Raw genomic sequence first — 27,653 nt, 5'->3', positions numbered from 1 at the left:
TTCTTTGTGGACTAACATGTTTTATTTTAGCACATTTCCTTTAATAAACAATTATTTCAATTTGCTTCTTGTTTGTTAATTCAAGTGATCATCAGTTGTTATTAAAAATACTGCAGCCTTTGGAGAGCATTTTCAAGAACTGAACTCGTCAGAACGTGAAGGGTGGGCAGAGTGAAAACCTGTGTGAAAACGTGCTGCACATTGATCCAGTTTGCTGGCCTGAAAGTGTTTTTGCTTCATGCACAGACGGTCGTCGCCTAAAACAGCCTAAAACAACGAAAAACAGCATTTAGGACGAAGTCCGAGCCAACACAACCAGATGAGAAATAAACAAAGTCAACACAAATGCAAAGACCACACAATCTGCTTTTTACTACAAAACAGTCTTAAAGAAAAAGCAGTTTGGTTCAGTATAAAAAGGCTTTAAACTCCCACTGGGGTCTTACTGCTTCATTTTATTTCCATGTTTTACAAAAGGAATTCCAAAGATAAAATATGAACAAGATTTATTTATTTTTTTACCCCCCCACCAAACTTTTTTTTGGGTAATTTCATTGCGGCCTTAAAAATCTGTAAAATAGGACTTTCTAGGTTTAATTCATGTTTTTCTGCATAACTGGATTTTCTTTCAAAAATCTCTGCTGCGTTTTGTCTTTTTGTAAACTGTTGCATTGGTACATTCAGAGAGTTCTTCCAGCTGATTTCCATCCGCCGGGAAGGACATTTTAGAGAATTTAACCCGCTGGTGTCATCACACTAGTGATGGTAAATGGGCCTAAAGGTCAGGTCCTCCATTTGAAATGAATTGATATCCACCTAACGTGGTCCTTCGTTTCTCGAGGCTTGAAACATAAAAAAAAAAAAAAATGCAGTTAAAGACCAGAAAGAGGATCTGGGATCGTCCAGTCCAACATTCAGGTTTGCAGCTCCTTAAATCCTGCAGGAGGTCCAGGTGAGGTCAGGTCAGAGAGTCTGCACCAGCACAGGGAACAGCAGGGACAGGTGCTCGGCCCCCCGGATGGGGAGCTTGTGTGTGGTGTAAAAATGGATCAGCTCCGGGATGGTGTCAAAGGGCGGGCTGTTCTGTCCCAGCACGAACTTGCCGTCTTTACACTTGGCGAACTTCATGTGCATGAAACCCTGGCAGCTTCTGAAAGAGAACAAAAAAGCCAGGAAACAAGTTGTTGATGGAGGCAAAAAGAAGAAAGAGAGCGGGGGAGATCAAAGGCAAACGTGGAAAAATGGTGCAGGTGACAAAAGAGCGATGACAAGAAATGTAGGGCACATAAAACATCTCAGAGGCTTCCCCGCCGCTTCCTGCAAAGAGACAGCTTGGATTGATGTTCACCTATTCTCTCACTTTGTTTCAATCTAAAGTTAACTCCATGTGACACGAGTGGGAAGGAAGGAGGACTCCAGACGGAGGAATAAGTGGTGTAAAAATGCGAGGACATATGACGGCTGTGGACTCTGTTGAGCTGCGAACCTTAAAATGTCGGCAGATTTCTTCTTTAAGAGCCAGTCTACAGCAATGTGAGGCTAACTAAAGCAGAAAAGAACTCCTCTGATGGTAAACATGGATGCAAGCCCTCCTTTTTCGGGTCTAAACCACTTTGGAAGGACTTTCTTTGCATCAAAGTCTTTCATGTCGTTCACCACAGGGCAAAACAAAATATTTCACGTTTCCCACGTCTACATGAAGATCTCTCACTGAACATGAGATTGGTATCAGGACTGTTACATGAAAGCTCTATCTAAACCAAATTCCCCTTTCAGAGCCAAACTGCTGCTTCCGCACAGAAGGAGGCAAACCTCCATTGTTCCTGACTTCACCACTTTTGATATGAAGATAGAAGTGATACCCGGTGTGTTTTTATTATCTACAGCTAGCACATGGAAGCCACTTCAGCCTTCACATGAAGTATTTGACCCGCTCCACAAAGTCTTTCCATTACAGCTTTGCTGTCTGTGACAGTTTGCCTATCTGCTTAACTTTCTGTGAACTTTTAGTGGAACAAATTATTAACATTATTGTGCATTTTGTGGTAAATGCACCAAATTTAGGCATGGATGTACCTTAGTGTTCCCTCTCTCAGAAAAGCAATTCAAGATTTTATCTAATAAATTAAACATATACTAGTATTCTGTAGGTACCCCTCAGGTTTAAAGACTGCATTTTGTGCATGAACAGCCCATATTGTTGAGACCAGGGCTCGTAGACATTGAATGTTTTTGTAACAATTGAGTGTATGGCTGCCATCTTTACAAATGGCCACCCTTTTGGGTTTTGAGTCATGAAGCTAAAATGCTTTTCTGAAAGAGGGGATCCTAAGGTACATCCATGCGAAAGTTGGTGCTTGTACCACAAACTAGAAATATCAACCTAACAGGTTCCACTCTTGGCAGTACAAGTTTTACTAGAGATCAGAAATAACACAGTTCAGCACAGCTTGGCCTTTATAACAGCAGAAACATCTTGTTTTAAGCCAACATGGTCTCTTGGCCAGTTTGCTCTTTAATGCAAACATGAAAATCCGTCTTTTAGTTAGCATTTGTGTGGTTTATGTGAGTTATCATGAGCAGTTTCTCTTCTTTGCTTCGGTGCAAATACCTACATCGATAACAAACTGCACATTTGTGATGGCATTTTGGCAGAAACCACAAGCATTTCAAGCGAGTCCTCAAAAGGCCTTTTACTGCAGCCGCTCAGCATTTCCTCCAAACCCTTATCAAGAACCAGCATTGGCTACGCTCCTGTTGGGGTCAAACTGTTGTCATTCAGAACAGTAATCCCTCATTTGGCTCGTGCTCTATCTGCCAGGTGTTAGTCAGACTTCATCAGCTGCCTCTGCCATGTAACGAGAGAGGTTCCAAATCTGTGGAACCTTGTTCTGCTCATTGTAAAATAGGATTAAAATCAATCTGAACCTCCCTTATTCACTGTGTGCACAGGAATGCTGTGTGAGATTAAGTAAAGGTCAAAGCAAGCATCCATTTAAAAGTTGTTTTTACTTTTTTCTATCATGTTCTCCTCCAAAGAAAACAGCCTCGTTCCCATCAGGAGTTTCTGCCAAATCCGACTTCCAAGTTCCTAAATATTTCTCTTCATACTGTCTCCGGATTGCTCAACAGCAAGAACCACAATGTCAGAGGCTGTCCTGACACTTGCCTGTTATAAATGTCATGTGTGCAAGCTGGGAGAACAAGGTCCCAGTGGTGACCTTGTTGTTTTCACAAATGTGCGTGTGCGTTTGTCAACTGCAGCACATGAGTAATGCATGAGCGCGTTTTTATGTCGGCACAGCACAGCAGCTCCCTTCCCCTTCGTCTCCCTCTCCCCCAGCCTGATTCCCTCCTTGGATGTCCCACAGAAGGCAATTCATATTCATTAGTGGTTATGTGAAGGATGATGTGCGCAGTGAAGTGTGCTCTACCTGCCTGATTACCACTTAGAGGGCCCTCTGGGGCCGAGAAGGAAGGCCACAGAGGCAGGACCAGGATGGGTGTGCTGATGGGAGACGGGTGTACCACGGATCATGATTGCAGTTACAAAAGGGGAGGTTGGACCAGCAAAGCAGTGCTGCCTTGCATGTGAGCACAGAGGAGTAGGTGAAGGTGATTGTAGAGATGACGGAGCGACAGATGGAGAGATGTGAGGGAATATGTGAGTATCTCAGGTAACATCTAACACACAGGCATACAGAAATCTCTTCCAAAGCTCTAGTCACATGCAGCTGTATGGGGGGTTGACCCCATGGATACTACAGGTTATTGGGTTGTCCAGGTCCGTGGAGGGTCATGGAGAGGAGTGGCTGCATCTTTAGGGGACACAGGTGTGTTTTGCAATTCCCTTGAGCCTTAAGGTACATCATGCAAATGGAACGTACCATTGTTGTATGTGTGGTAAGTGTATCGCCAAGTATTTGTAAGGATAATAAATGCTGAAGGGAAATGCTGGTGTCTTTCGTAAGGTGCGAGTACTGGTCCCTTACTAATGGTGTGCAAATGCTGCATGCGTGGGGTTAGCACGTGATACTTAAGTGTTCGCAGGATGCCCAAACAAACTACAGTCTGACAGTCTAACTAATTTCTGAAGCCGTGTTCACACCAAACGCGATTCTGTGTCATGAGTGTCCAGTTTAAATATTTGGTCAATGTACAGATGCGACGAGAGGTCCTGCAATGCAATTAGAGAATCGGGCGCAGTGGGGCGGTCTGACAGCGGCGTGTATCGGGCAGCGCAACAATACGTCGGACACACAATGAATATATCACCGCACTGCATAGATTCAAACATCTGCACTTTGGCAAACAATCTGAGTCACTTCAAACAATCCTTCAGCTCTGGTCCGTGATGTGTTGATGATGTGATCAGCAGGTAAAGTCCAAAAAAATATGGAGAATCTAAACGATAATAAGATAATACCGGTAATTAAAAGATTTTCTAATTTTATTCTTGTTTTATTTTCTCTCTCCCTTGGACTAATGCGACAGAGTAAGTCATCAAACTGGGTCACAGAGGGACGGAAGTACCGCTGAAAGCGTCCGTCATTCAGACGCAGCTCCTGCAGTCGATGGTGAAACTCGCCGTCCCGGGAGAGTCTCTGAATGAGGTCATGAACCCAGACATGGAGACGTGATTACTGATGCTTTTGTAGAGCTCTTTAAAATAAATAAACCTGATTTCTCAACATCATCCGTGTCTTCTGTCCTTTGTCAGTGTGATATACAGTCAACGCCGAGCGTCTAAACAGTGCCAGAGGACATGAATTGGCAGTCCCATTAGTCCCATTCCACAAATCATGAAAAATCTGAAAGGATATAAGTATAACTCATCATCTAAGAGTAAAGTGCCATGGTGTTGGACGGCTGTTTGTTCCGTGGACCTGTGGAAGTCTCACCCATTGGCAGTAAAGGGGAACTGAGCACTACCTTCCCCTATTACGTCCAAATAGGAAGTACCAGCTGGCCCTAAAAAGCCAAAATTCCAGACTTCTATTGAGAAATAAAGAACTATTACTCAGTCAATCCATTTTTCAGAATAGACATTCTTGCTCTACTACCTTCTGTTAACATTTTTTTGCTTCAAGATACGCTTCAAGTTGTAAACTGACCAATTTAGATGCCTCAATAAAAGAAGTTAGCCTCACGTTAAACGTTCTAAGTGTTTGATTGACAGATTCTCCTGAGCCGCCCTCTTTCAATGAAGGGGAAGTGGCCTTCTAACATCCTCACTCCTGATTGAAGAGAGTGGTTGCCATAGAAATGTAAACGGAGGATCACATCTTACTGAGAATGTCTGGCTCCAACATGGAAAAAGGAAGGAAAAATGGCGATTTAATTGACTTCAATTGGTTGGAACCGGAAGCAAGGCATTTATGGATGATGTCACACGCGATTCGTCCAGTTATAATATACAGACAAAGGTCTCACCGTAAGGACAGGGAGTAATCAGAGCGGTTGGTCTCGCTGTTCCTCACCAGGTAGCTGCACTCCTTACACAGCGTCAGCAGCGTCTCTGCTTCCGAGCGTGAAAGTGAGCCGTGGTACCATCTGTTGGGGGCACAAACAGGAAAATCGCTACAAAAGCTTGTAAAAGTGGTCACTCTGTGCACAAATGTTGGCATTTTTCATTCATTCTGAGAATAGATCTGCTCACTTGGTAAAAAAAAGAAAAATAAACATTTGTACTTGTCACTTCCTTCTTTTTCTAATTATTTCAACAATTATTCCTTAGGAACTGAGTGTGAGGTATTCTAGATCAAATAGTTATCAACTATCCAAATAGCAGTTTAGATTCACGAGTTGTCAGATTTGAATCAATGGCAGAACAGATTAAAGAACAACATGAAAGAAATCGAGCGGAACAGTGAAGCTGTCCAGTCCTTTTGGACACATTTGGATATTTTGAGAGCAGCGTAGTGTGTCAGATTGCATATCTGTGTCTAAGGGGCCTTGTGTGCCACGTTTCATTAGTAAAATAGACCTTTCTGCATTCAGAGATGACAAAGCAAGCTCAATCAATGAAGCCTGAAATGAGGACAAAGGTAAATCCATGTCTACATTCTGACTTAATTGCTCACATTTGTAAGCCCTTCTGGCTCTATTGAACATAAACACAGCCTGGGGGGGGTTGTCCAAACCTTTAACAGATCAAAGCAGAGCAAAAAAAAGCTGCTTTGGCCTTTTTAATGAGGTCTCCTTTACAGTGATGTACTTCCTCAAATATTCATAAGCACTTTCAAAGACTGTGCATGAAAGCGTCGAGCTTACATCCACAAAACCAATAATTGACCAACAGGAGATTGTTTTCTTGTTTTAGATCAAATAATTTTCAAAGAATGCTGTTAATGTCCACCTGACCCAGGAGAGCTATTATCATTTTGGTGTTTTAAGTTAAGTATTTTGATGTGCCCCTCCATGAGTTGCCACCTTAACGTGGGGGAGGGGTTTGAGAGCTTGAATGAGCTCCGATGTTCGAGGCTAATGCCCCTGGTGGGGTCTACCATGGCAGACAGGTCCAGGGGCGGTTCAGAAGCCCCTTTGTGAGAAGAAACCAACAAGATCCAGTTACCAGGACCCCACTCTACAGCCAGGCCAGGTGACTGGGGTTCTACCCAGGGGCCCCAGTTGGGTCCAGCCTGAAGAAGGGGCATAGGATCACTCACATGTGGGCCCAACATCTGCAGGGAGCTCAAAAGGGCTGGTCAATGTGGTTTGGGAGGGTGTAAAAGGTGGGTGCCTCTGTGACCCAACAGTCATGGAGGTTGGCCTTTGAGACTTGTACGCCTCCATGGGAAGGTGTTCCAGGCACGTCCAACCGGGCAGACGCCCCGGGAAAGTCCCAGGACCTGCTAGAGCAGGGGTGGGCAATTATTTTAAGTCCCATTGGGCCACATTTGGTTCTAAAATTCGATAGAAGGGCCGGACCAGGAGCAGATGCGTGGAGTGAGAATGATATAACATGGAATGTAGATGAAAACATTGGGACTAAAAATTATATTCTAAAACAGAATATTCTACAGTTTTTAGTTTAAAACTTTTGCTCCCATTTTAGATCTCTTTTTTATTGTGAAGCCCTTTGGTACCTTCAAGGAGTTGTTAAGTGCTATATGAATAAAGTTTCATTAATTCATGAACCTTTTAATAAAAGAAATAACATTATTTATGAAATAAAACAATGACCAAATAACACTCTTTCTGTTTTTCAAATACAAAAATTCAGGAAAAATATACTGATACATTATAAATAAATAAATAAATAAATAATGGATCCACTCCCGTCATAATTCTGCAGAGACTTTTAGCTCATCACGCGACTCACAGTTTGCGCAGCTGGGCTGTGTCTTGCATGTCTGTTTCTCATCCAGTAATAATGAAAAAGCACATTTCTATGTGTTCTGCTGCAGCCACGCATATATCTGCATTACTTTTTCACCAGTACAGAGTTCCCTCGTTTATTGCAGTAGTTATGTTCTAACAATAACCATGATCAGTGAAATCCACGGAGGATGATCACAGACGTTTATGGCAGTAAAACTCCTCACTGCCTAAAAACACTTTTCTCAGACAGACATGAACATTTTCACACTTTTCTCTTGTTTAAATTCTCAAACCTTTATAGAAATCAGGTCCAGGATGTTAGAATGAAAACAAAGATCTGATTGATCACAGATTTCTGATCTGAAGAGTTCCGCGTTTCTGTACAGGAGACACGAGACAGTCTGAGGAGATTGATTGACAGGGTCTCCAGCCAATCAGGACACAGAACAGGGTACGCTGTTTAAAAAAAACAATTGCTCTAAATGACTGAGCCAAAGATGAACTGTGACGTAGAAAAGGGAAGCCTGTCTTCTGTTCTATTTGACAGAGATTTTTAGAGGGTTTCAGGTTGGAGCACAGACTGCAGAAGGGGGGAATAAAATGTCCCGTCTTGATCGTGTGGCCAGATTTAAAAAACAAAACAAAAACACGAGTCTTGGATATTGTTCAGTGGGCCGGACCAAACATGGAGGCAGGCCGGATCCCTGTGTTAGAGAGACTACATCTCTTGACTGGCATGGAAACGTCTCAGAACCCTCTAAGGAGAGGCGGAGGAAGTGGCCGGGGAGAAAGAACTCTCACCAGCACAATCATAATTAAAATATTGCTTTGAAAATAGATCAAAACATCACTGGAGTGGGACTTTAAACGATGTAAACTTGAAAATTATACATATGCATGGGGATCCAACAAAGTGCTCGGGGCTGAACAGAAGAAAACATACATACACCTGCTTCTCCAGAGGCAGAGTTGGGTCCACCCTTTCCCCCACCATGGTATGGCCGTCGTGCGTCATTCGGAATTTCACTCCCCCTCCAGCCAGCGGGCTGGACCTAGGCCCAGCAGGACACAGCCGCTCTGTGGGTGACGAGGAGCGATCCCACTCTGCGCCGTCAAATTGCACTGTTTGCACGAGAAAGAGAGTCGTGTGTTTAAACAGCCGCGGGATCCGAAAGGGATTAAACCTCAGAAGATGACGGCAAACAGAAATCCTGTTCGTAAATGTTTCAGGTGAGAAGCAGTCATGAGCATCCCATAAGGAGCAAGATCTAAACGAAGCAACAGAACCACAGCAGCTTTATCCGAACTGTGTTCATCAACGTTCTTCTGTGGCTTGGAGGATGTTACTGTCATCTCTCTGCTGGTATTTCAGTTATTTCTGGATTACTTTGAGCTTCCTGTTCCAATGACATTTTAAAACACACTGAGATTTCCACATTTGATTCATCTTTGCAGTGACTAAAGCAGACACCATGATTAGAAGGCTTTCATGCACGGTCGCAGCCAAAAGGAAGGTTTCCTAAATCCCCAAAACCTTGTGTTCAGCAGCCGTTAACAGGCGGCGACAGATGCAGGCGGTGCAGATGCTGCTGGGGGCGGAGCTGATGCGGGACAGCGGAGTGTCGGAGGCCTGGACAACCACGCGCGTTTCTGTTTGGCTTGATAAAGGAGAAAAGAGGGGTGTTTGGGGTGAGAGGTCACCTTGCTCTCTGATGAAGGACTCCTCCTCCAGCTGACCCACCGGGGCAGGCCAGGGCAACTCCGACAATTCCCTCATTTCTGATAGAGGAGGAGAGCAGGGAGGAAGAAAGAAAAAAAGCAGATGGGGTTTTTTGTTTTTAGTGTTTACTAATGAATAGAAAGCAAGTGAAAGAAGCGTTGATGAGTAACAAGTAAAAATGAATCTACGAGGAGATTTTCATTCTGAGAAAACAGGAAGAGATGCAGGGAGGAGAAGTGGGATGGGCTGTAGATTGCTAGAAGTTGTGTCACACAGCCACTACATACATTTTGAGTATTTTCTACGTATTACGTTTTTAGTCTTCCGTGATACATGCGTGATATACGTAATTCATACGTGTTTCTTGCGATCGTCATTCGACGATGTGCACACATGTCCGTCTGGCTCACGGGTCTTTACCTAAATTTGTTTTTGAGCTGATTTTGAGCTTCAAATGTTTTGGTTGGTTGAGAAAAGTTTGCGCATATTTTACATAGTTTATATGCCAATACCACGTAAATCTTACGCATTTCTGTGTAATTTTTGTGAGATGAAAATGCAAATTTGTGGCTCTCCGTGACCGTTTGACGTCCGTCCAGCAGACTTTTCACATATGTGCCACCAATGTTTAACTTTTATGTGGCTTGTCTCTGACATCCCTCCCTTCTTTCCTCTTCTTCTTTTCTGTCCAGTCTAACAAAAAACTAAGAAAAACGATACAAATGTAATCAATACAAATACATTTATTTCTAAATTACAGAAGGGGTTTATACAAATATACACCTTGTGTGTCAGGAGATCCACAACCTCCTGTTGTTACGGTAATATGTGCCCAAAACAAGAGGCCTTCCGCTCTTATCTGTCTGCTCAGCTGTTGGTCAGGACAAGTATTGAACGATGCAAAAAAAAAACTTTTATATTATTATATGGCGCACATATCACCTTCAAATTACATAATTGACGCACAAATCACTAATGAATGCGTATAAACAGCACAATAATCACGCACGGTTCATGTTCTACGTTGATTCACGTTTTCTTTGCGTGGTTTATTTTGGATACATCTGTGAAATTTCACGTAAAGACCACAACTTTTCTCACTTTTTCCACGTATATTGCACGTATGACCTATTTTCATCCGTGCAACATGCCCAAAATGTGGAAAACTACGCCCTCCTGTCAGAGAAAGTACTACAATCTCCCTGCTTCATCAGTCACATGACAAAAACACAGCCTCACTGTTTACGTCTATATTTGCCCCAATTTATCATGAGAGCTAAACTAAAGAAAAACAACAAGGATGAAACAAGAGGAACAGTGGGAGTCAGAGGCTGTGTTATTTATAACCATTTGAACTCTCTACTTCAAGAAAAGTTCGTCTTGGAGCAGATTGAAGAAAAAGAAAACTAATTTGTGCGTAATGAAACCCACAACACATCCTGACAAACAAACTAAGGCGCACAAGCGCAGAACTATTTCCTACCACTGTCCTACCTGCAGCTCAATGCACTAAAAAGGTGGAAAACACAAACTGAAAATAGCTCATTATATACTGCAGCTGCATACGCTAACAATCACCACAGCCGCTTCTCACACACACACACACACACACACACACACCCACACACCCACACACACACTCACAGGTACATTATGCATTGGCGCCTGTGTCGAAATGTAAATTCAGCTACTGCTCTTTCCAAAAGCAGATTACAAAACAAATAGAAGGAAAAGAAGGGTGACGTCTTAATGAGGTGACAAAAATCCAAAAACCCCCCAGGCCCGGCGACATCAAAGACCATTTGGATGGGCGTTTTGGAGAGACCCGGGCTGTACGTACAAGCTCCTCTCCTTCCCTGGTTAATTATTGAGCAGGCAGACACACTCCAGCACTTTCTGTGGCTCTCTGTGAATTATTGATGCATGGCAAAGTACAATGGCCCCATCTGGAGCTGGCTGCACCTCAACTGACGGCAGGACTTCTCAAAGGGGAGACATGCACGCAAGCAGAGTGACACAAACACACACACAAGCACACAAGCACACATCATTTTAAACACCAAAACTGATGCCATTCAGCTGTCAGCACATCACATCTGACACCTAATTCTTCAAAGAAACCTGGAAAAGTAAAAAACTTTACTGAAATGAGCACAACAGTGAGGACCCACTCAGATGAAAATTGTGTTTTCGGTCTTTTTAATGTAATCGTGTCGCTGTTTTCTCATGATGGAGGACATATATTAACAGAATTAAGCTTAAAATTACATTCCTGAGTACTTCTTTATTCAGATCATTGTGAATCAGGAACAGACGAAAAAATGCAGTTTGAAAAAATGGCATTTGCACTGCATTGCTAATGTTGGGTTGCGGTTGTGAGGGGCTGTAAGCTAGCAGGAGAGTGTGTAAACAGATGAACGATGGGAAGGGGAGGTGGGCTTACATCGTGCCACCAAATATTTGGAATTTCTAACCGCCGCTCTGCAGAAACTACGTCCTAGAAAACGACACAATTTAAAAAAATATTTGGCTAAAAATGAGAAAACCACTTGGTACGCTTTGAAAACAGATCAAAGGATGATCAGAGTGGGGCTTTAAGCAATCCAGGCGTTCATCAGCTTTATTTCTGACATTTTACGGGCTGAAAAAAAACTGGTCACTCAACTGGACTACAAAGAATAGTCATCACTACGGCATAAGTGAGAATTCAAAACCTTACAAGAGACGGATGGAGAGGGATTTGGTCGAGGCGGGAGCAGGAAATTGCATCTTTCATCCCCAAAAAGACGTTTGAGTAAATAGTTGGAACCAACGGCAAAATCTGTGTGACCTATGAATATTAATAGACAAAGAACAGCGCCCTGTGGCAGTCTATTACCGGGCCTGCTTGGGTTCATTATTCGTTTTTCACAGATGAAATGCAGCTTGGAGTTTTAAGAGTTCATGGAGACATAAATGTCCACTTCCCATCATAAATTAGCTCATAAAACACCGCTGGCCAAATAGTTTTTTTTTTGTTTTAATGAACACAACCTGTAATGAATAAAAAAAAAAACTGAGAGATGTATTTCATGTTACAGAAATAATAAAGGCCACTTTAACATGTGTGGTGGTCATAAGAAACAAATAAATATCATGTTTTTATTTATGTATATTTGGTTTAATAAACGTATAATTCAAATTGTTGAACAAATACTCTTTTAAACACACCTTGGTTGCAATGAAATAACATTTCTTCTTCTTAAATGTTGCCTTTCAGTTAATTCATTCTGAACCAATTCTGATTCCTGACACTGATTGCTTTTCAAAATAAAAGCCCTGGCAACAAAATACCTTTAGAAGAAGTTTTATTTTTGATATATGGCTGTAGTGCAGCGAGTTTAAAGGCTTATGTATTTATCGGTCATGTTTCACTAACTTGTTTTTAGCTGCCAAGCACAGACTGAGGCCTCTTTTTTTTTATAAATCCCATGCTAAAGTAAAGTATTTTAATGTACTTTTAGCAGGTATTTTGAAAAACCAAAAAATTTGTGCGTTTTGGATACAAATGGTAAACATTAAAAAGTTCCAAATAAACCAAACGTTCGAAAAAGTAAAAATAAATGGCTTCATTTTGTGGATCAAATATCAAATTTGGCATTTTCCAACATTTATGGGTTTGTCTGTTAAAAGAAATATCCCAAAGCTAAACCGGTCTTCTTCTACTGAATGTACGACTTTAACCCAGCAAATGCTGCACATTGATTGATACTCAGATGATGCACCTGGGAGACAGATGCTAATGCAGGAAGCCCCAAACGGCTGGGGAATTTTCCAGGATTAGCCTTTTTCCCCTCCACACGCACGTCGCCAAAGAAACACAGAGTCCCGTTTGAAATGCGCCGTCAAAGCCAGGTCATTTACTTGTCAGCGGGTAGAATCTGGCTTCCATTAACCTCTAATGGTAACCTGTGGCTCTGGCGTTTACAGAAAACTGTTGAAGCTTTAGGAAGATAAGAACATCTGCAGATTTTGGACTAAAGGTATCCACATGCGGACAACCGAAGCACTACGAAACATATTTACAACGATGATAACCCATTGTTAAAACACCTGACAGCAGTTTGTGTCATGCTAAACTCCCCTCCACCTCCAGCACCAGAGACATGCTAACAATTAGTTGAAGGGAATGAGCAGACTGTGTCTTTCATTCAGAGTTGCACATTGCTCCGGGTGACAGATAACTGCCTTTCCAGGCTCACCAGCTGCTCTCCCTTCCATTTTAATTGAATAGACGACAAAGACAATAAAACGGCCACATTGGGTCAATTAATGAACACATCTGCTTTTCCTGTATATCCTCTCCGCATCCTTAAAAAAATCGGACAAACAATAAAGGAGAAAAAAATACTGTTAGACTATTTCAATTAAAAGCTCACATATATACTTTATTTGGGTCTTCTCTGGTTTTATTAAAGGTCTCCCACCATATATGACTATACTGAATGCCTGTTATTCATCTCGTATCCCAGCATCTGGAGCATCATCGTGCTTCCCTCATTTTCTTGCCTTTAATGTCGTACTTTAATCTCCCTACTCATCTCTCATATTGGTCAGCAAGGCTGAAGCACAGAGGACATGTAATCCCATCCATGTCTGATGGGACTGGAAAGGAAAAAAATCAACAGGTGAACCTGAGACAAAAAAAAGGTGACAATAGATCAAAAAAAAAGGCCAAAAGTGGGGGAAAAAAGAGGAAAGCATTTCTTCAGCAGTGGCCCTGTTTTGATGAAGAAACTGGTCAGATGTCTCCGGGGCCGGCTTGGAGCTGCCGGCAGCAGCATCAATCTAAGCACGGAAATCTAATTTTCTTGTCCTTTGTGTTGCACAAGTGTGCACGGTGTGACACAACACAAAGGAAAAGTGTTTTTTGGTCGAAGCACCACTCACACAGACACGCCATATTTTAAGCCACCCTTCAAAGCTTTTGGTTTGTTATTTATTCTGGCTCCCAGGATCCATCTGACACCACCAAAGGAGAAGACGAGTTTAAAGGCCGACTCTTGTTGGTGTTTTTCACACTTTTCAGATAATGAAGGCCGTATCTTAAGAACCTTTGGCATTTCTTTATTGAAATCGCTGTGAAACAGGAGCAGACGAAAAAACGCCATTTGAAAAATATCGTACTTGTGACGTAGAAAATATGCAAGCTCACTGCTCAGCAACAGGGGAGGGGAAGGGGGGGCGAGGTTGCTCCATGCCAACAGTCTCGCCCTCAAATTTTGCTGCTCTGCAGAAACTATGTCCTAGATAACAGCAGGTTTTTGGATTTTGACTAAAAACAACATTCTCATAATGAAGACCACTGGGAACGCTTTGAAAATAGATCAAAGATGATCGGAGTGGGACTTTAGGTTAAAAAAAAGAATCATTTAAGGTCATGAAATTTGTAAAATCGTCCTTGCTGTCTCAAAGTTATTGCACCAAATAATTCCCCAGAGGGTGGTCAATAACTGGAAGATTGCTGGTTCAGTTTCGGCCCTGGGCCTTTGTCTTTGGGCAAGACACTGAACCCCACTGGTGGTGGTTATAGGTCGGCACCGCGGAGCCGCGGTCAGTGTATGAATGTCTGTGAGAATAGGACTGTGACTGTAGAAGCACTTTGGGTCTTCAAGGAAGCTAGAAAAGCGTTTTACAAGTACAGGCCATGCACCATTTTTCATGTGTTCAGTGACATGCAAACCTCAGAACTTGGTACTGTTGTACAGGAGAATTAACCCAATAAAACCAATCATATCACAGTTGATAAAATGTATTTCTGAGAACACTATTTCATTAGTTGATCCAAACGTCCCTTTAAAAACGTTTGCCCTGTAGTTCATCATCAATCCACTAGGGGCAGTAGAACGGCTTTTCGTGCTTAAGCATGGCTGCTTACATGAAATCCAAAAAACACGTTGGGCGGGAAACGTTTTGCTAATTTTCTAAACTTTATGGTGAGAAAAACTCATCGATTGTTTTTTTTTTTTTTAATGTCTACTTGTATCAAAAGAATACAAATTTGTGTTTATAAAGTATTCTTTATAATACAAATACACCATATTAAAATGAGGGGATTATTTCCTAAATGGGGGGTAAATAATAAGAGTTTTTTCCCCCCGAATACTCATGTCAATATTTCTGCATCTTAAACATTTTTCGTGAGCAAAAACGTACAAATGGATCATAATTGATATCATCTTTATCTCATAAAAAAGATACTGCAACTTATTTTGTACATTTAATCAAAGGGTTTAAAAAAACATCTGAATTTGAATTTTCTGTCAATTCTTTGGTGTAGTGCACTTGAAGAACTACATGCTATTGGACGCTGGATGTTTTTGACAGTATGCTATCCAAGAAAATGACGACAACTATGACTGCCTTTCCTTTGTTGAAAATGTCTTAGTTGAAACAAAAAGTAATCATTTCAAAGAATTGCATATAAAAAGCTCCGTTCAGCTTTGCCGATTCTGTTCAGGAATTCTGGTGAAGCAAAAAAATCCAAACAAACGTCTTTTGGCGTCAGCCTTCTCCTTGGTGTGGCGCATGTGAGGCATGGAGTCCTCTGCCGTTCCCTAATGAGCAGCTGCACTGGAACAAGTGGAGGATAAGTGCTCCGCTCAATAGCAGCAGAACGGTAATTGCTGGGGGTGGAAATGTTATTCGCCCCCCGCTCCCATTTGGCGTTCCAACTGATCTGGAGCTCGTCGTGTGACATGCTCGATCCTCCAGCCTTCAACCAGCATCAAATGATGGCAGACATTGTTGTGGACTAGGAAACGTAACCCCCACCCAACAAAAAAGAACTGGTCTGTTCATCACATGTGGCCATCAGAGAGCTAATGAGGAAGCTCCTCTCATTAGCTCTCTAATAATGTAAATTGACTGCAGGGCTAATCTCTCTCCGCTGGACCGTCAATTAACTTCCAGGAATTAATGAGGACTGTAATTCCAGCTACATGATGCTTCTGCTGACAGCTTTCCCTTGTAATTAAAACCTTCAGGGCTGGAAGAGGTCTGTCAGGTCCAGGTCCTCAGGCACTGGCAGGATCTTCCTCACAGAACTGAGAGAGTCTGAAGCTGTCATTAGCTGAGCCTTCTTGAAGAGTATTCAAAAGAATAGATTCTCAATCAGCCAATCACGTTTGGGTCTGGAGTGTGGGACTGTGATTGCTCCAATCAGACAGATTACATTTGAGGGTCTTTTTCTTTCTTTAAAGTTCAGATGCATGAACCTCGTCTCATCCCTGAAAGGGGGCAGTTAAAGTCCCACTCCAATCATTTTATGATCGGTTTTCAGATTGTTCCCAGTAGTCTTTTAAATATGATCATGAAGTTTTAGGCCAAAATTTTCTGCAGAGCGGTAGGTTATTAGAAATTTACCTCTGAGTTGTGGGTGGGGCTGTAGAAGTAAGCCCTCCCCTACTTCCCATCATCCCCTTGTTTACTCTCTTTCCTGCTAGTTTACAGCTCCTCACACCCCCAACTTGATATTAACAATTTTCTTCATACACGTCCTTCATCGTGACAAAATTTCCACAAAAACATGTTAAAAACACGACTCATCAGATTGGGCCTTTTAGATCAGAGCTGACAAACCAAGCCCAGCATCTCGATGGGTTCATGTTCCAGTAAGGGGACGACAACAAGGGGCTGCTGGTGCGTCGCAGTGCCCCCCCCCCGTTTGACTGCTGCAGCATCTCATCTCAGCAAGGGTCACATCAGCACGAAAGAACATCGACGGGGGAAACCCTTTCACCGCTGGGGTGTATATCTGTCAGGGTGTGCCTCTGCTGGAGGATGACAGATTGGTTTCTGAATCCCCCCCTCCCGTTGTCCCCGCTCGCCTCACCTCGATGAAGCCTTACGACCATTAATAATCCTCACAGCTCCCCCCAGTGAAGCGTTGGGCCTCCGTCAACATTCAGTGAGCTGCCAGCCACTGCAACCTTGGACGTCCCTCTCTATTTTTATCCAGGTTGCCTCTCCGGTAAACTGTTCTCCCTCTGCCGCTCTCCCCCCTCCTCCCAAACCTCACGGTTAACCTTCTTTTTGGCGAGCTACCGTATCTTCCCCTGCTGAACCATTCTGTGTTACCACTAAGAGGGTCAGGGAATACGGATTAGAAAAAGAACAAATACTGTTTGTGCGTCTACACATGAGTGACCGTGTGTTTACCGGGGAGACATTCCCCCCAGCTCGGAGCGCTTGTCGAGAACAGAGAAAAAGACAACTGAGGCTGCACGAGCGTTTTCCTCGGCTGCACGAGCGTTTTCCTCGGCTGCACGCTCTGCATCCCCGCAGGCTCCGCAAAGAGAGTGGAAAAACAAAAGGACTAACACGGCAGATGTGAGACGGGAGGCGATGCCGGCTTTCACGTGAACATTCATTCATGCTCTGATGAGTGCTGCTGACTCCTCCTCTGATGTGATGAGCGCGTATTTAAACAATGGCGTACTCACCATTTAACACGGCATCAGTCACACACATGTAGGCGTGTAATTAACTAAGGGGAGGAGAGCGGCAGTGGATGGGAGCGAGAGCGAGCCGATCCTGATTTATTATCCCATCACCTTGACCTTGGTGACACGAGGATGCAGCTCAATTAAGCCGACTCGGTCTGGAAGGTTTGACACAGATCCACTCCCAAATGGTTTATTTCTGACACTCTCACTGTGTTATTTGATTTTCACTCCTCTCTTTAACCGTATTCTGTTGATAAACATAGCGAGAACTGATGTTTTACAGCAAAGACAACCTCAGGAAAGTACTTTAAAAAACACTCCAGAATAAGAGAAGCATTTTAAAAAACCACCTCCACAGCAGACACTCTCAAAAGCAAACACAACGTCTCTGTCAGTTGTAATGATCATTTCAAAGCTTTTCCGGGCTGCGGTCCATCACATGCCTCAGAGCAAAGAAATCAATAATCCCCAGAAGGTGTTCCGCCGTAAAGAAGAGAGACATCTGTGTCTTCGTAGCAGAGACCGGGAAGGTCAGCGCTGCATTTTAGGTTAAAAAATAAAAGATGTTAACAGTGGGGTGCAGACACTACATTAGAAGGTCAGGACACCTCCATGATCATCAGCCGCAGGGCTTTTCACCTGCTCACAGGACGGGGCCTGACGTTAGCTTTGGGATATTTTAGCAGGAAATTTGCTTAAATAAATGTACAGGTTTTCTGTGGGGTTCAGGCTTTTCATCGTCAGCCAGGTTTGTCGATTTGCTGTATTTGAAACTACTGCCAACATGCAGAAACTGTGCAAACAGAAAGTAGCTATTGACCAAGACTCATCGCATGAAACTGAATAAATCAATGATGAGTTTAATAAAGAGCTAAAACACATTTCAATATGGGGCTGAATTGATGGGCCCCAAATGGGTTTGTCCCTGGCTGCCAATGACCCCTTGACCCCCCTCTGCCCTGAGAACATTTACCTAAGGCTGTCAATAAAGTCTCATAACCAAGTTTTTATATTTTCCTTCTCATTGTGCAGCTGAAAGGTCTCAGGACAGATCAGATGTAAACATTTTTGGGTATTTTGGTAGCATTTTGTATTTTTGTTAGAAGTTGTTCTTAATATTTTAACTCTCTAAATAAAAAATACAGTCAGTTTTAACCCCTATCATCCTTTTCTAATTTGACAAAATTCCAGGAGTCTCAAATGGATTTAGTTCCCTTAAATGGCCACTGGGGGCAGGTTTTACAGGGAAGCATTTTCCCATCAACGACTATTTCAGAAAGTTAAAAACAAATCATATGGAACGCTTGGACAAACCCACTTACAACCCACCTCATAGCCGTAATGGGCCTCATCTGGATCCCACTTATAAAATAGATTAGACGGGTGTTAATACATACTGGGTCTCGCCTACATTAAAGACAAATCCCACCTGGTGCATCCACTGGCAAAACCTTTCAGGGCCACCTTGGAACCTGTAGGACAAACCTACTTGGGGCCCATCAGTTCAACCGTATTGAAATGTTTATTGGGGGTGCTCTTTGATCAAATTCTAACGTTTTCCAGTGAATGGTGACTGGCACCATGATCCTGCGTGTTCTTGTCACAGTACCTGCAAAAGCTTTGGAGATGTGGTCCTTTTTCCACTCCCAGGGTTGGTCGTACTCATCCGCCGGCCTCTCGTCGTCTTGCGGCAGCCTGCTGCTCTCCTTGCTCTCCTCCTGAAGTTCCCCATACGAACAGCCCTGACGCTTCCCACGTTTGTCTTCATAGGGAGTATCGTAGAGCTGCACTCCTCCCCGCATGCGTCCCCCTTGGCCGCGCTGCAGCTCTGTCGGAGAATGTGCAGAACACGGCCGATCACGCACCCGAAAACCCAATTAGGCAAGAATTCAGGGGTCAGTCTCAGGTGAGAGTCTTCAGGAATGAAAACAGATCTCATCGGAAACAATGTTTTCAGTGACAATTGAGGACCTGAAAGTAAACAAATAACCAAATTATTTCTCCCACAAATGTAATCACTGAGCATGTCACAATGATGTTTGCACAGCTTTCCTGAGTCAAGAGGAATTTAGGTTTAATACCGCGTGGAAACTCCGCCTCCTCTGCCTCTTGAAGCAACCCAAAAGCAACCAGCTCCTTTCTCCTCTTCATACAACCATCGCTCTCTTAGGACTGCATGCATTAACAGCCATGAAACCATCTTCAAATGAAGTCATGGGGGTCATGACGGACTCTGACCTCTACTTTAACAGCCATATCTATTCAGTAACATCAGCAGCCTTTTACCATCTAAAAAACATTGCCAAAATCAAAAGGCAGACCTGGAGATACTTATTCATGCATCTGTCTCCAGTAGGTTAGATTACTGCTCACTGGCCTCCCCGAACCAGCAGTAGAACAGCTTCAGTACATCAGGAACGCTGCTGCTCGAGTCCTGACCAGAACCAGAAAGTACCATCACATCAGTCCTGTGCTCAGGTCTCTGCACTGGCTCCCTGTAGCTCACAGAAACGACTTCAAAGCAGCTCTGCTTGTTTACAGGTCCCTCCATGGCCTTGCAGCAAAGTACATCTCTGACATGTTAGCGCCATATGAACCATCTGGGACTCTGCGGGTGCAGCTAAAAGCTGGAACAGCCTACCTGAGGTTGTGAGACAGGCCTCTACTGTGCTAACATTCAAATCAAGACTCAAAACATTCCTGTTTAGCCGTGTATATGTCTGAAGGCTCCTTATCCCCACATCTGTTCATGTACTTTTCTCTTTACTGTCTTTTAAAGTAAATTTATGATGATTATGTACTGTATGTATTTCATCTTTGCACTGTCATGTATTGTGATTTTAATGCATTTTCCTGTTTTCTGAAGCACTTTGAATTACTTTGTGCTATACAAATGAACTTGCCTTGCCATTGGTTGGCGTGAATACTCAATTTTGATTGGCTGCAGGGTGTTCATTAAAAAAGGATACTGGAGACCCAAAAAAGAAGTTCCAGTCACACAGCCTGAATGTTCTATACTAATGCTCTGGCCTGAGCACCAGTTGACAACATTAATTTGGAACATAGGTGGACAGACGTTATCTCACAGTTCATCACAACAGCAAGACAGTCACTTTTAATCTATAACTATTGTCGTGTTCTCAAACGTAAAAACTATTTACTTGCATGAATGTTTTACTTGAACTCGATCTCACATTGTGGTGCACGTCTTGTTGTGCGTCGCTGCTGTGATGTTGTGTACGTTCCAACTATGGGTTAAGGTTTGTCAAATGACTTGTTATGGTAAGAATAAGTAGTTTGTGGTCAATATTTTTTCCTACTGTTTTTATGTGTTCAATTAGAGCACTCTGGACCTTCTGTTTTGTTAGTATTTTTTCACTAATCTTTAATTTCACACTAATAATTTTATAGCAAATATTAGGGGTGGCTAAAAATACATTAATTAGATAAATTAATCACAGGTCATGATTAATCATACAAAAATGCAATTGCATGACAACACTACTTATAAATATTTTAATTTTTAGTTAATGAAAGAAAAATGTTGTTGATATTTCTTCAATCAAAGCAATCTAGGAAACTACTTAAGGATTTTGTGGCTTTGAAACAAACTTTTACTTTCTCGTCTGGACTAAATCAAGTGGAAAGGGGTGAAGGTTCTCTCTGAAATGATGCTTTGGATCACTAACATGACGTTTGGCGTATAAAGCACTTTCCTCTGCTGGTTAGTCCTCAATCACCACGGTGAGCTGCAGGTTCTGTAGCAGCGCCACACTGCGTATCAACTAATCTGCTTATGGGGAAAAATGATTTAAACATCAAAAATAGCTAGTTTAAAGATGGATTAGATATTTCCTTCTTTCGTCAGACACCATGCGAGTTGTCCATTATCAGAAATGAATGGACTTAGCGTTGGACGGTTCACGCCTCCGCATCATCTACTCATTTCTGGTAATGAACACCTCGTCGGGCATTATCCCTGACAATTGAAATGAAGAAATGCACCATCAGATTTGGAAGATGCCTTAAAGCTGCTGCTGCAACAGTCACTGACAGTGTTTGATATGTTGACCTAAAAAACAGACGGCTCCCAGGAACAGGGGGTTCATGGGGGGGGGGGGGTCAGTGCAGCCTTACATAGAAAGAAAAAAAGAAAGGCTAAACGGTGAAAGGCACATAAAAACTTTAACCTTCACACGACAAGACACCACGATTGGGCGGCCCTGTCATCACCATGGTGACCAAGTGGAAGCCCTGGGGAGGACGGTGGGGGGGGGGGGGGGGGACAAGGAGAAAAGAGCAAGGTTGCAATGGGGAGGAAAGAAGAGGAAAGGATGTGGTTGAATGGGGAGTAGAAAACCGTGTAGGCTGATGGGAAACGAGAGGAGGAGAACGGCAATGTGAGAGGGGGGCCGGGGGGGTGGTGTCTGTCAACATTTGATGTTAAGTCAGTGAGACAGAAGCACAGCAGGGATGAATCTGCCATACCTGCACTGGGAGCCGGCGGTGTCACGCCAGCCTGAAGAGACTAAAGATGAAGGTCGGCAGATGAAAAATCTGATTTGAGGAAATGATAAATGCTGAGAAACAAAACGCCAAGAAAAACAAAAAAAACTGGTGGGGGATAAAAACAGGGGTTCTTTAGAAAAAAAGGCAGTGTGTCGAGGTGACATGGGGGGTGGGGGTGGGGGGAGCGAGAAGAAAGGCGAGGGATGAGGTGTGCAGGCGTGTGTCCGCAGGGAGACCCAATACAAAAAAGCAAAAACCTTGAAAAAGTAGAAACAAAACTGCTCGAGTCGTACAAAAACGTTTGGATATCTCTCGTTTTTAGGTTTGTCTGTGAGAAGGAAAATGATTCTTTCACAATCTCGTGTGCTTCTGGAATGAAAACAGCCTCAGACAGACAGACAAAAGCAGGCAGATGGATCATCTTGGAGTGACAGACTTCGTGGATGCTGCACCCCAAAGCTGCAGCAGAGGCAATCCTTTCCCTCCTCATTTCGGGCTGAGAAAAAGATGCCCCGCCCACTTCTACTTGCTTCCATTAGCCTCCCTTCAGAAGCGACAGGGCAGCGTGAGTGACAACGATGAGAGAACAGCACATGGACCTCACTAACAGACAGATTAGAGAGGCTGTCAAAGACTCCCGCCGGGGCTGGGAGAGCCCTCGAGATGCAGAGAGAGAGAGAGATGGAGAAACTGGAGGAGGGAAAGCTTTTACACTAAATGACTGGGACAGGAGTGGAGGGGCTCAGGGGGGGAAAAAGGCCAGACAGAGAGATGTCATGGGAGGAGAGGGAAATGGAAAACGATGGTCGTGTGCTACATGATGTGGCGGAAAGTCGCAAAGAGAGGACGGAGGACAAAAATGGACACTTAACAACGGAGTGAGCTCATTCACTCGTGGTGAATGAAAATGCAGCAGTGTGGACTGTTCCAGGACTCCAGCAGGCGTTTGTCTACTAAAAATTCACCCATTAAAGCAGACCCCCCCCCGCCCCCCCGTGACTCCAGTACGCCCTAAATGCAAGGATCTCACTTAACAGAAGCGCAATAACGAGGGAAGCCGCCATCCATCATCTTGGCTCGCATTGTAAAGAAACTGCTGACTCTGTAGGGACGATATTACTTCATGACATAATTGAAAATTGTATTCATTATTCAATTTCCCTGAAATGAAATAAAAAATACTTAATGTTTAAACAGCAGGTTTGATTTAGAAGAATATCCCTCTGTTGGTATGAAGGCATTCTCAGGGTACATGACAGGAGAGGCTATATGCAAAGATTAATGCTCCCTCTTGACCCGCCCCTCTGCCCTCTGCAACCCCGGTCAGAGCTGCAAGTATCAACCTCATAAAAAATAAAAAAATAAACCTTACTCAAAATGGTAGCTTCTCTGTTACCTTTGTCTCCATAGCAACCATTTTTTGGGAGTCCCTGAGGGTAACAAACAGGTCTATACCAATTTTCAAAGAACCTGCTAAAGTAATTTTGGGGATTTCCATGGCAACAGAGGGTTTTCTGTCAACAATGTCTACATTCCTGATATGTTCATATCAAATGTTATATCGTTTCATTCAGCGTGAGCCGAGGATTTATGTATGACGTTTTTTACAATATTCCAGTCAAAGTGAATGTGCGAGCAGCAGGGAAACGCCACTCCTGCTAGCTCGCCACGCTGACGCCGTTCAATCAGATCTACAAACTTTGAAACCAACGTTTTTTTCCACAAATAGCTTCTCAATGATGATTTTAGAGGCAATAGATGGATAGCCCAAGGAGGAGCTTAAATTTATAGAAACGTAATAAAGGTAAAGGTTCAAGATGGCTGCCTTTTTCTAAGGTCAAAGGTCAACAAAACTTCAGATGTGGTTGTAGACTTAACCTCGTGACATGTGTGGGAAATTTTCTGAGGTTTGCACAAATGAAAGTTTGTTTTTTCCCCCATAAGCGTGAAAATCCCCAAATTTCTTTGGTCCTGTGGCCATCCCATAATATAAACTTCCTTTGGCCATCCCCGACCCGCGTGTTTTGCTTTTGTGAGTGGATCTTGAAACATTGTTTTGAGCCCTTTCAGTTGTTTTTATGCTGTGATGTCATCAATTTTGGGAGTTTGGTGACAGGAATCTCCGTTCAACAGGCGCAGTAAGACAGATGCTTTGTGCTTCAGTCCAGGACGGCTGCGGGACAGAATTATAACCCCCCTGACCTGTGATGACCCTTTGGGCTTCGTAGGGTTCCATGTAGCCGTTATTCTCCCCAGGAGCGGGTCCGCGGTCCGGCTCCTGTCTGCGCTGCAGTCGGGCATCGAAGGGGTCGGAGTAATCGGTGTCCCCCGCCAGTGGAGCTGACGGCACCACCTGCAGGGAGAAAGGCCAGCCTGAAGGAAGATTCTGCACCATCTTTCATACCAGGTCAGGAAAAAAACCAACTGAGCACAAGCTGACCTGAAATCAAACCCTCCTAGGTTTCCCTTCACAAACAGTGAGCCAAAAACCTCGGTAACACAATAATTAATGGGAATTGGCATCTACAGACCCATTTACACACAGATGGTGGCAAAGCTGCCATGCAAGGTGCTAACCAGGCCACTGGGACTGTAGGGACGCTGTCTTGCCCAAGCACACTTTGACACACGTGCTAGCAAAGTGGGAGTTAAACCTGTGATTAGAGGTCGACCGCTCCACCTTTGCACCACGCTTGACCTCAGTTAGTTTTAAACAGCATGTAGTGACTGCTAAAATTCAGATTCCAAAAGTCAAACCTGTTATCTTTGTTAGTTTGATCAAATCTCTGAGAAACAGAATCCAACACAAAAAATGATTCAACTGTGCTTTTAAGACACTAAATGTTTAAAAAAAAAAAAACCTACAGCCACACAGACGTTTCACACGACAGTAAATAGACTCTGTCTTGACTGAAGGTGGTTTATTTTTGGCTGCAGAAAGTGTGGACGGAGATTAAAGAGGCAGATATGTGGTTTGTTCCTCAGTGCGAGTGCAGGAGGGAAACAGTGGTCGTCTGGCGCGCTGACAGACAGCAGCGTGGCCGACCATATGGTCGCAAAAACACGTGCGTGCGTTTTTCTACATCCTTTGTCTCCCAAACTCACAAAGAACTGCTGCAGAAATTCTTGTTAAACATGCTTAATCTGTCAAAAAGTACACCCCCAACCCCCCCGTGGGCTCCGTAACAGGTTATGCGTCCATCTGCATTGATAATCAGAATGCTGATGTTCCCACAGACCATGGGAAATTAATGGAAGAATGGGGCAGAGAGGGGAGCTATTGACATCGATAGAGAGCGTTTCGTCAATCCACTGAAGGGCTTCTGCACTTTCCAGCATTTTTTTTCCATCAGCAGAGTCAGGGATTTGCCTGCTATAATGAAAAGCCTCAGATATTTCTTAACTCACAAGCTGAATTATTGTGCAGACAACACTGCCGTGAAATCCTGTAGCCTCTGCTGCAGCTGCTCTCTCTCTCTTTTCCCCGTCCCAAAAAGCACAACAGCCCTGACAACGGAAACACCTCTGCAGCATTAATTACCCCTCCCTGTGGCTCTTGTCCGACCAGGTGGAGCCTCACATGTGCTCATGCGAGCGGCTCTCTGCCTGCAAATCCAAACCCCATTTATTATTAAAGGACGAACATAAACTCAGGGGACTGTGACCCCCGCAATGTACGCTCAAGCTATTTATGTTTTTCCGCCTGTTTATGTGTCGCATGAGCTGTTGGTGATTTATGTAATGAATGCAGATCCTCTGTTGCACATTCCGTGCCGGATGGCTTTGGAATCTGATCGATAAACCTGCCACAGCGGTCCCAAATGAGGAGACATGAGGAGGTGTTGCCCTCCGCTTGCTTTTGCCTCCTCATCTCCAGCCCACCAAGAACCAGACGCGTTCTGTCACAGCGCCTACTTTGAAAAGACAAACGCAAGAACTCTGGGGCCTTACAGGCTCTTGCTGATCCTCCAAAGAAATGGCACTTAGGAAAATCTTGGTGCGCCCCAGTTCCTGGGAGTCCACTTTGATGAGTCTGTGTTTGGGAGACTTCACATCCACACCGGCCGGCTTCTTTGGAGAGCCGAAGACCGGCGTGGCGGGTTCGGAATTCCCAGACTCCCCTTTGGGCCTGCTCTCCAAATCCTCATAGGGGTCTTCGAAATCGAGATCCCTCTGGAGTCGATACGCCTTTAGGATCTCACTCTCTGTGTAGTCAGGTGTGGGCGGCTGTGGGGGCACCTTCCTCCCAAAGCTCAGGTAGTCCTTCAGCCACTTTGCCATCGTGGCTGACCTTTTGGAGGAGTGAGTGGAGGAGTATGAGCTGCAGAGAGAATGGAAGGATTATTGCACTGACAGAGGAACGAGCAAAGATTTAATAAACCCAATTTATTGGGGGGGGGGGATCCCCCCCTCTCCCTCCCCTCCACGAGTTCTGCTTCTTTCATTGCGCAGCTTTCGCTTTCTCCAATGATAGACTCGCAATTTGTGAGCTATTACAAGCTCTCGCGGGACATTAAGCTGCAGTGACAGCTGCGTTTTACGCGCTCCTTTTGTTTTGGGCACGCAGCAATAACGTCTAGCAACAGGACTTTGCCCACAGGCTTCAGATCCAGTTCACACCCCTGCAATAAAGTCTGCCTTAGTTTAACCGTTGTGGTTTCTCATTCCATTTTTATTTTGATTAAACAATAATCATAGCGGACTTTAAACCTATTTGGGAAGCTGCGAAACTAAACTTGTGAGATCATATCTTCACCAACTTGAAGAAATATTCATCAAAAAGCTGCACCGAAATGAAGAACGCCGCGCGTCGAGACGCACGAGCCCTTACCGCGCCAGTTCCGTCTCACTTCAGCCACTTCAGATGCTCAGTTCTGCGTTTTTTCATGTCGCTGACCGTCAACAAGAAGCCACAAAACATTTAATTCTTATTTTTTATGATTCTGAAGTGGCAGGAAAGAAAAAAGAAGAAGAAGAAAACACTGCAGTCTTTCTTTAAGGACGCGGCGGCGGCGCGCAGAAGTTCCTCTGGCGGCTGAACGCGAGTGAACGGGGAGACGGGAGAGGAACTCAGCCGAGCGACTGAAGGGGAGGCGCTCTGTTCACGGAGGAAAACCCTTCCGCTCCGTTTTCCAATCACCGCTCATTCGTGTGCATGATTGTCTGCGCATCGCACGGGATGCAGCCAGAACAATTTCCGCTCAGAGCCGCGCAAAAGGCGCACGAAAAAGGACTGAAAACAGCATTTCCAGATATGACAGCAGATCAAGAATAATGCATAACATATGCATTATAGATTGCGATGAGGTCATGGGGTAAATCTGTATTTTGTTGGGCTTCAGCATCACATCCAGCCTCTGCTTTTGGGCAGATGTGTGGACACAAAAACTCTCCTCTCCTCACAGAGAGAATGTGACAAAAGCGCTCAGGCTTGTCCACTCTGATAAGGACTAAAGAGCATTTGTGAGTTTCATTCCCTTTGTTGGATCCCCCTTTGCTCTCAGAGTGTGTCATCCTCTCACACATGTGACATTTGTCCACGCTGGTAAATTGGATTGTATGCTACACTGGGTGAGGGCTATCCAAGTCTGTCAAAGGAGCGTACATGCTCCCCC

The 27,653-nt window shown here is 43.9% G+C and overlaps 1 protein-coding gene across 2 annotated transcripts; it reads right to left on the bottom strand.

The window, feature by feature from the left end:
• Positions 1-27,501, bottom strand: shdb (Src homology 2 domain containing transforming protein D, b). 2 transcript variants are annotated; one of them, XM_011474513.4, is made up of 8 exons: positions 26,870-27,501; positions 25,990-26,359; positions 24,241-24,391; positions 19,139-19,357; positions 9,025-9,102; positions 8,271-8,445; positions 5,434-5,553; positions 1-1,150 (listed from the first exon to the last, which is right to left on the bottom strand). In XM_011474513.4, exons 2-8 carry the CDS (start codon positions 26,317-26,319, stop codon positions 964-966), a joined length of 1,260 nt encoding a protein of 419 aa, XP_011472815.1. In that variant the 5' UTR covers positions 26,320-26,359; positions 26,870-27,501; the 3' UTR covers positions 1-963. The 2 variants fall into 2 exon arrangements, with proteins under 2 accessions (XP_011472815.1, XP_004068395.1); XM_004068347.5 differs by lacking the exon at positions 9,025-9,102.
• Between the last annotated feature and the right edge of the window lie 152 nt (positions 27,502-27,653).

This window comes from Oryzias latipes, chromosome 4, assembly GCF_053564925.1.
Source record: "Oryzias latipes strain Hd-rR chromosome 4, Olatipes_Hd-rR_3.1".
NCBI classification, from domain to species: Eukaryota; Metazoa; Chordata; class Actinopteri; order Beloniformes; family Adrianichthyidae; genus Oryzias; species Oryzias latipes.
The sequence above is the reverse complement of the archived record's forward strand: the minus strand, read 5'-3'. Positions and strand labels throughout refer to the sequence as shown.

Coding starts and splice junctions, on each gene's coding strand:
- shdb (XM_011474513.4), bottom strand. CDS start 26,319: ATGGCAAAGTGGCTGAAGGACTACCTGAGCTTTGGGAGGAAGGTGCCC. Junction 19,358..24,240: donor AGCCCAAAGGGTCATCACAG/GTCAGGGGGGTT, acceptor ATTCTCCGACAG/AGCTGCAGCGCGGCCAAGGG. Junction 5,554..8,270: donor CTGCCTCTGGAGAAGCAGGT/GTATGTATGTTT, acceptor TGCCCCCAACAG/ATGGTACCACGGCTCACTTT.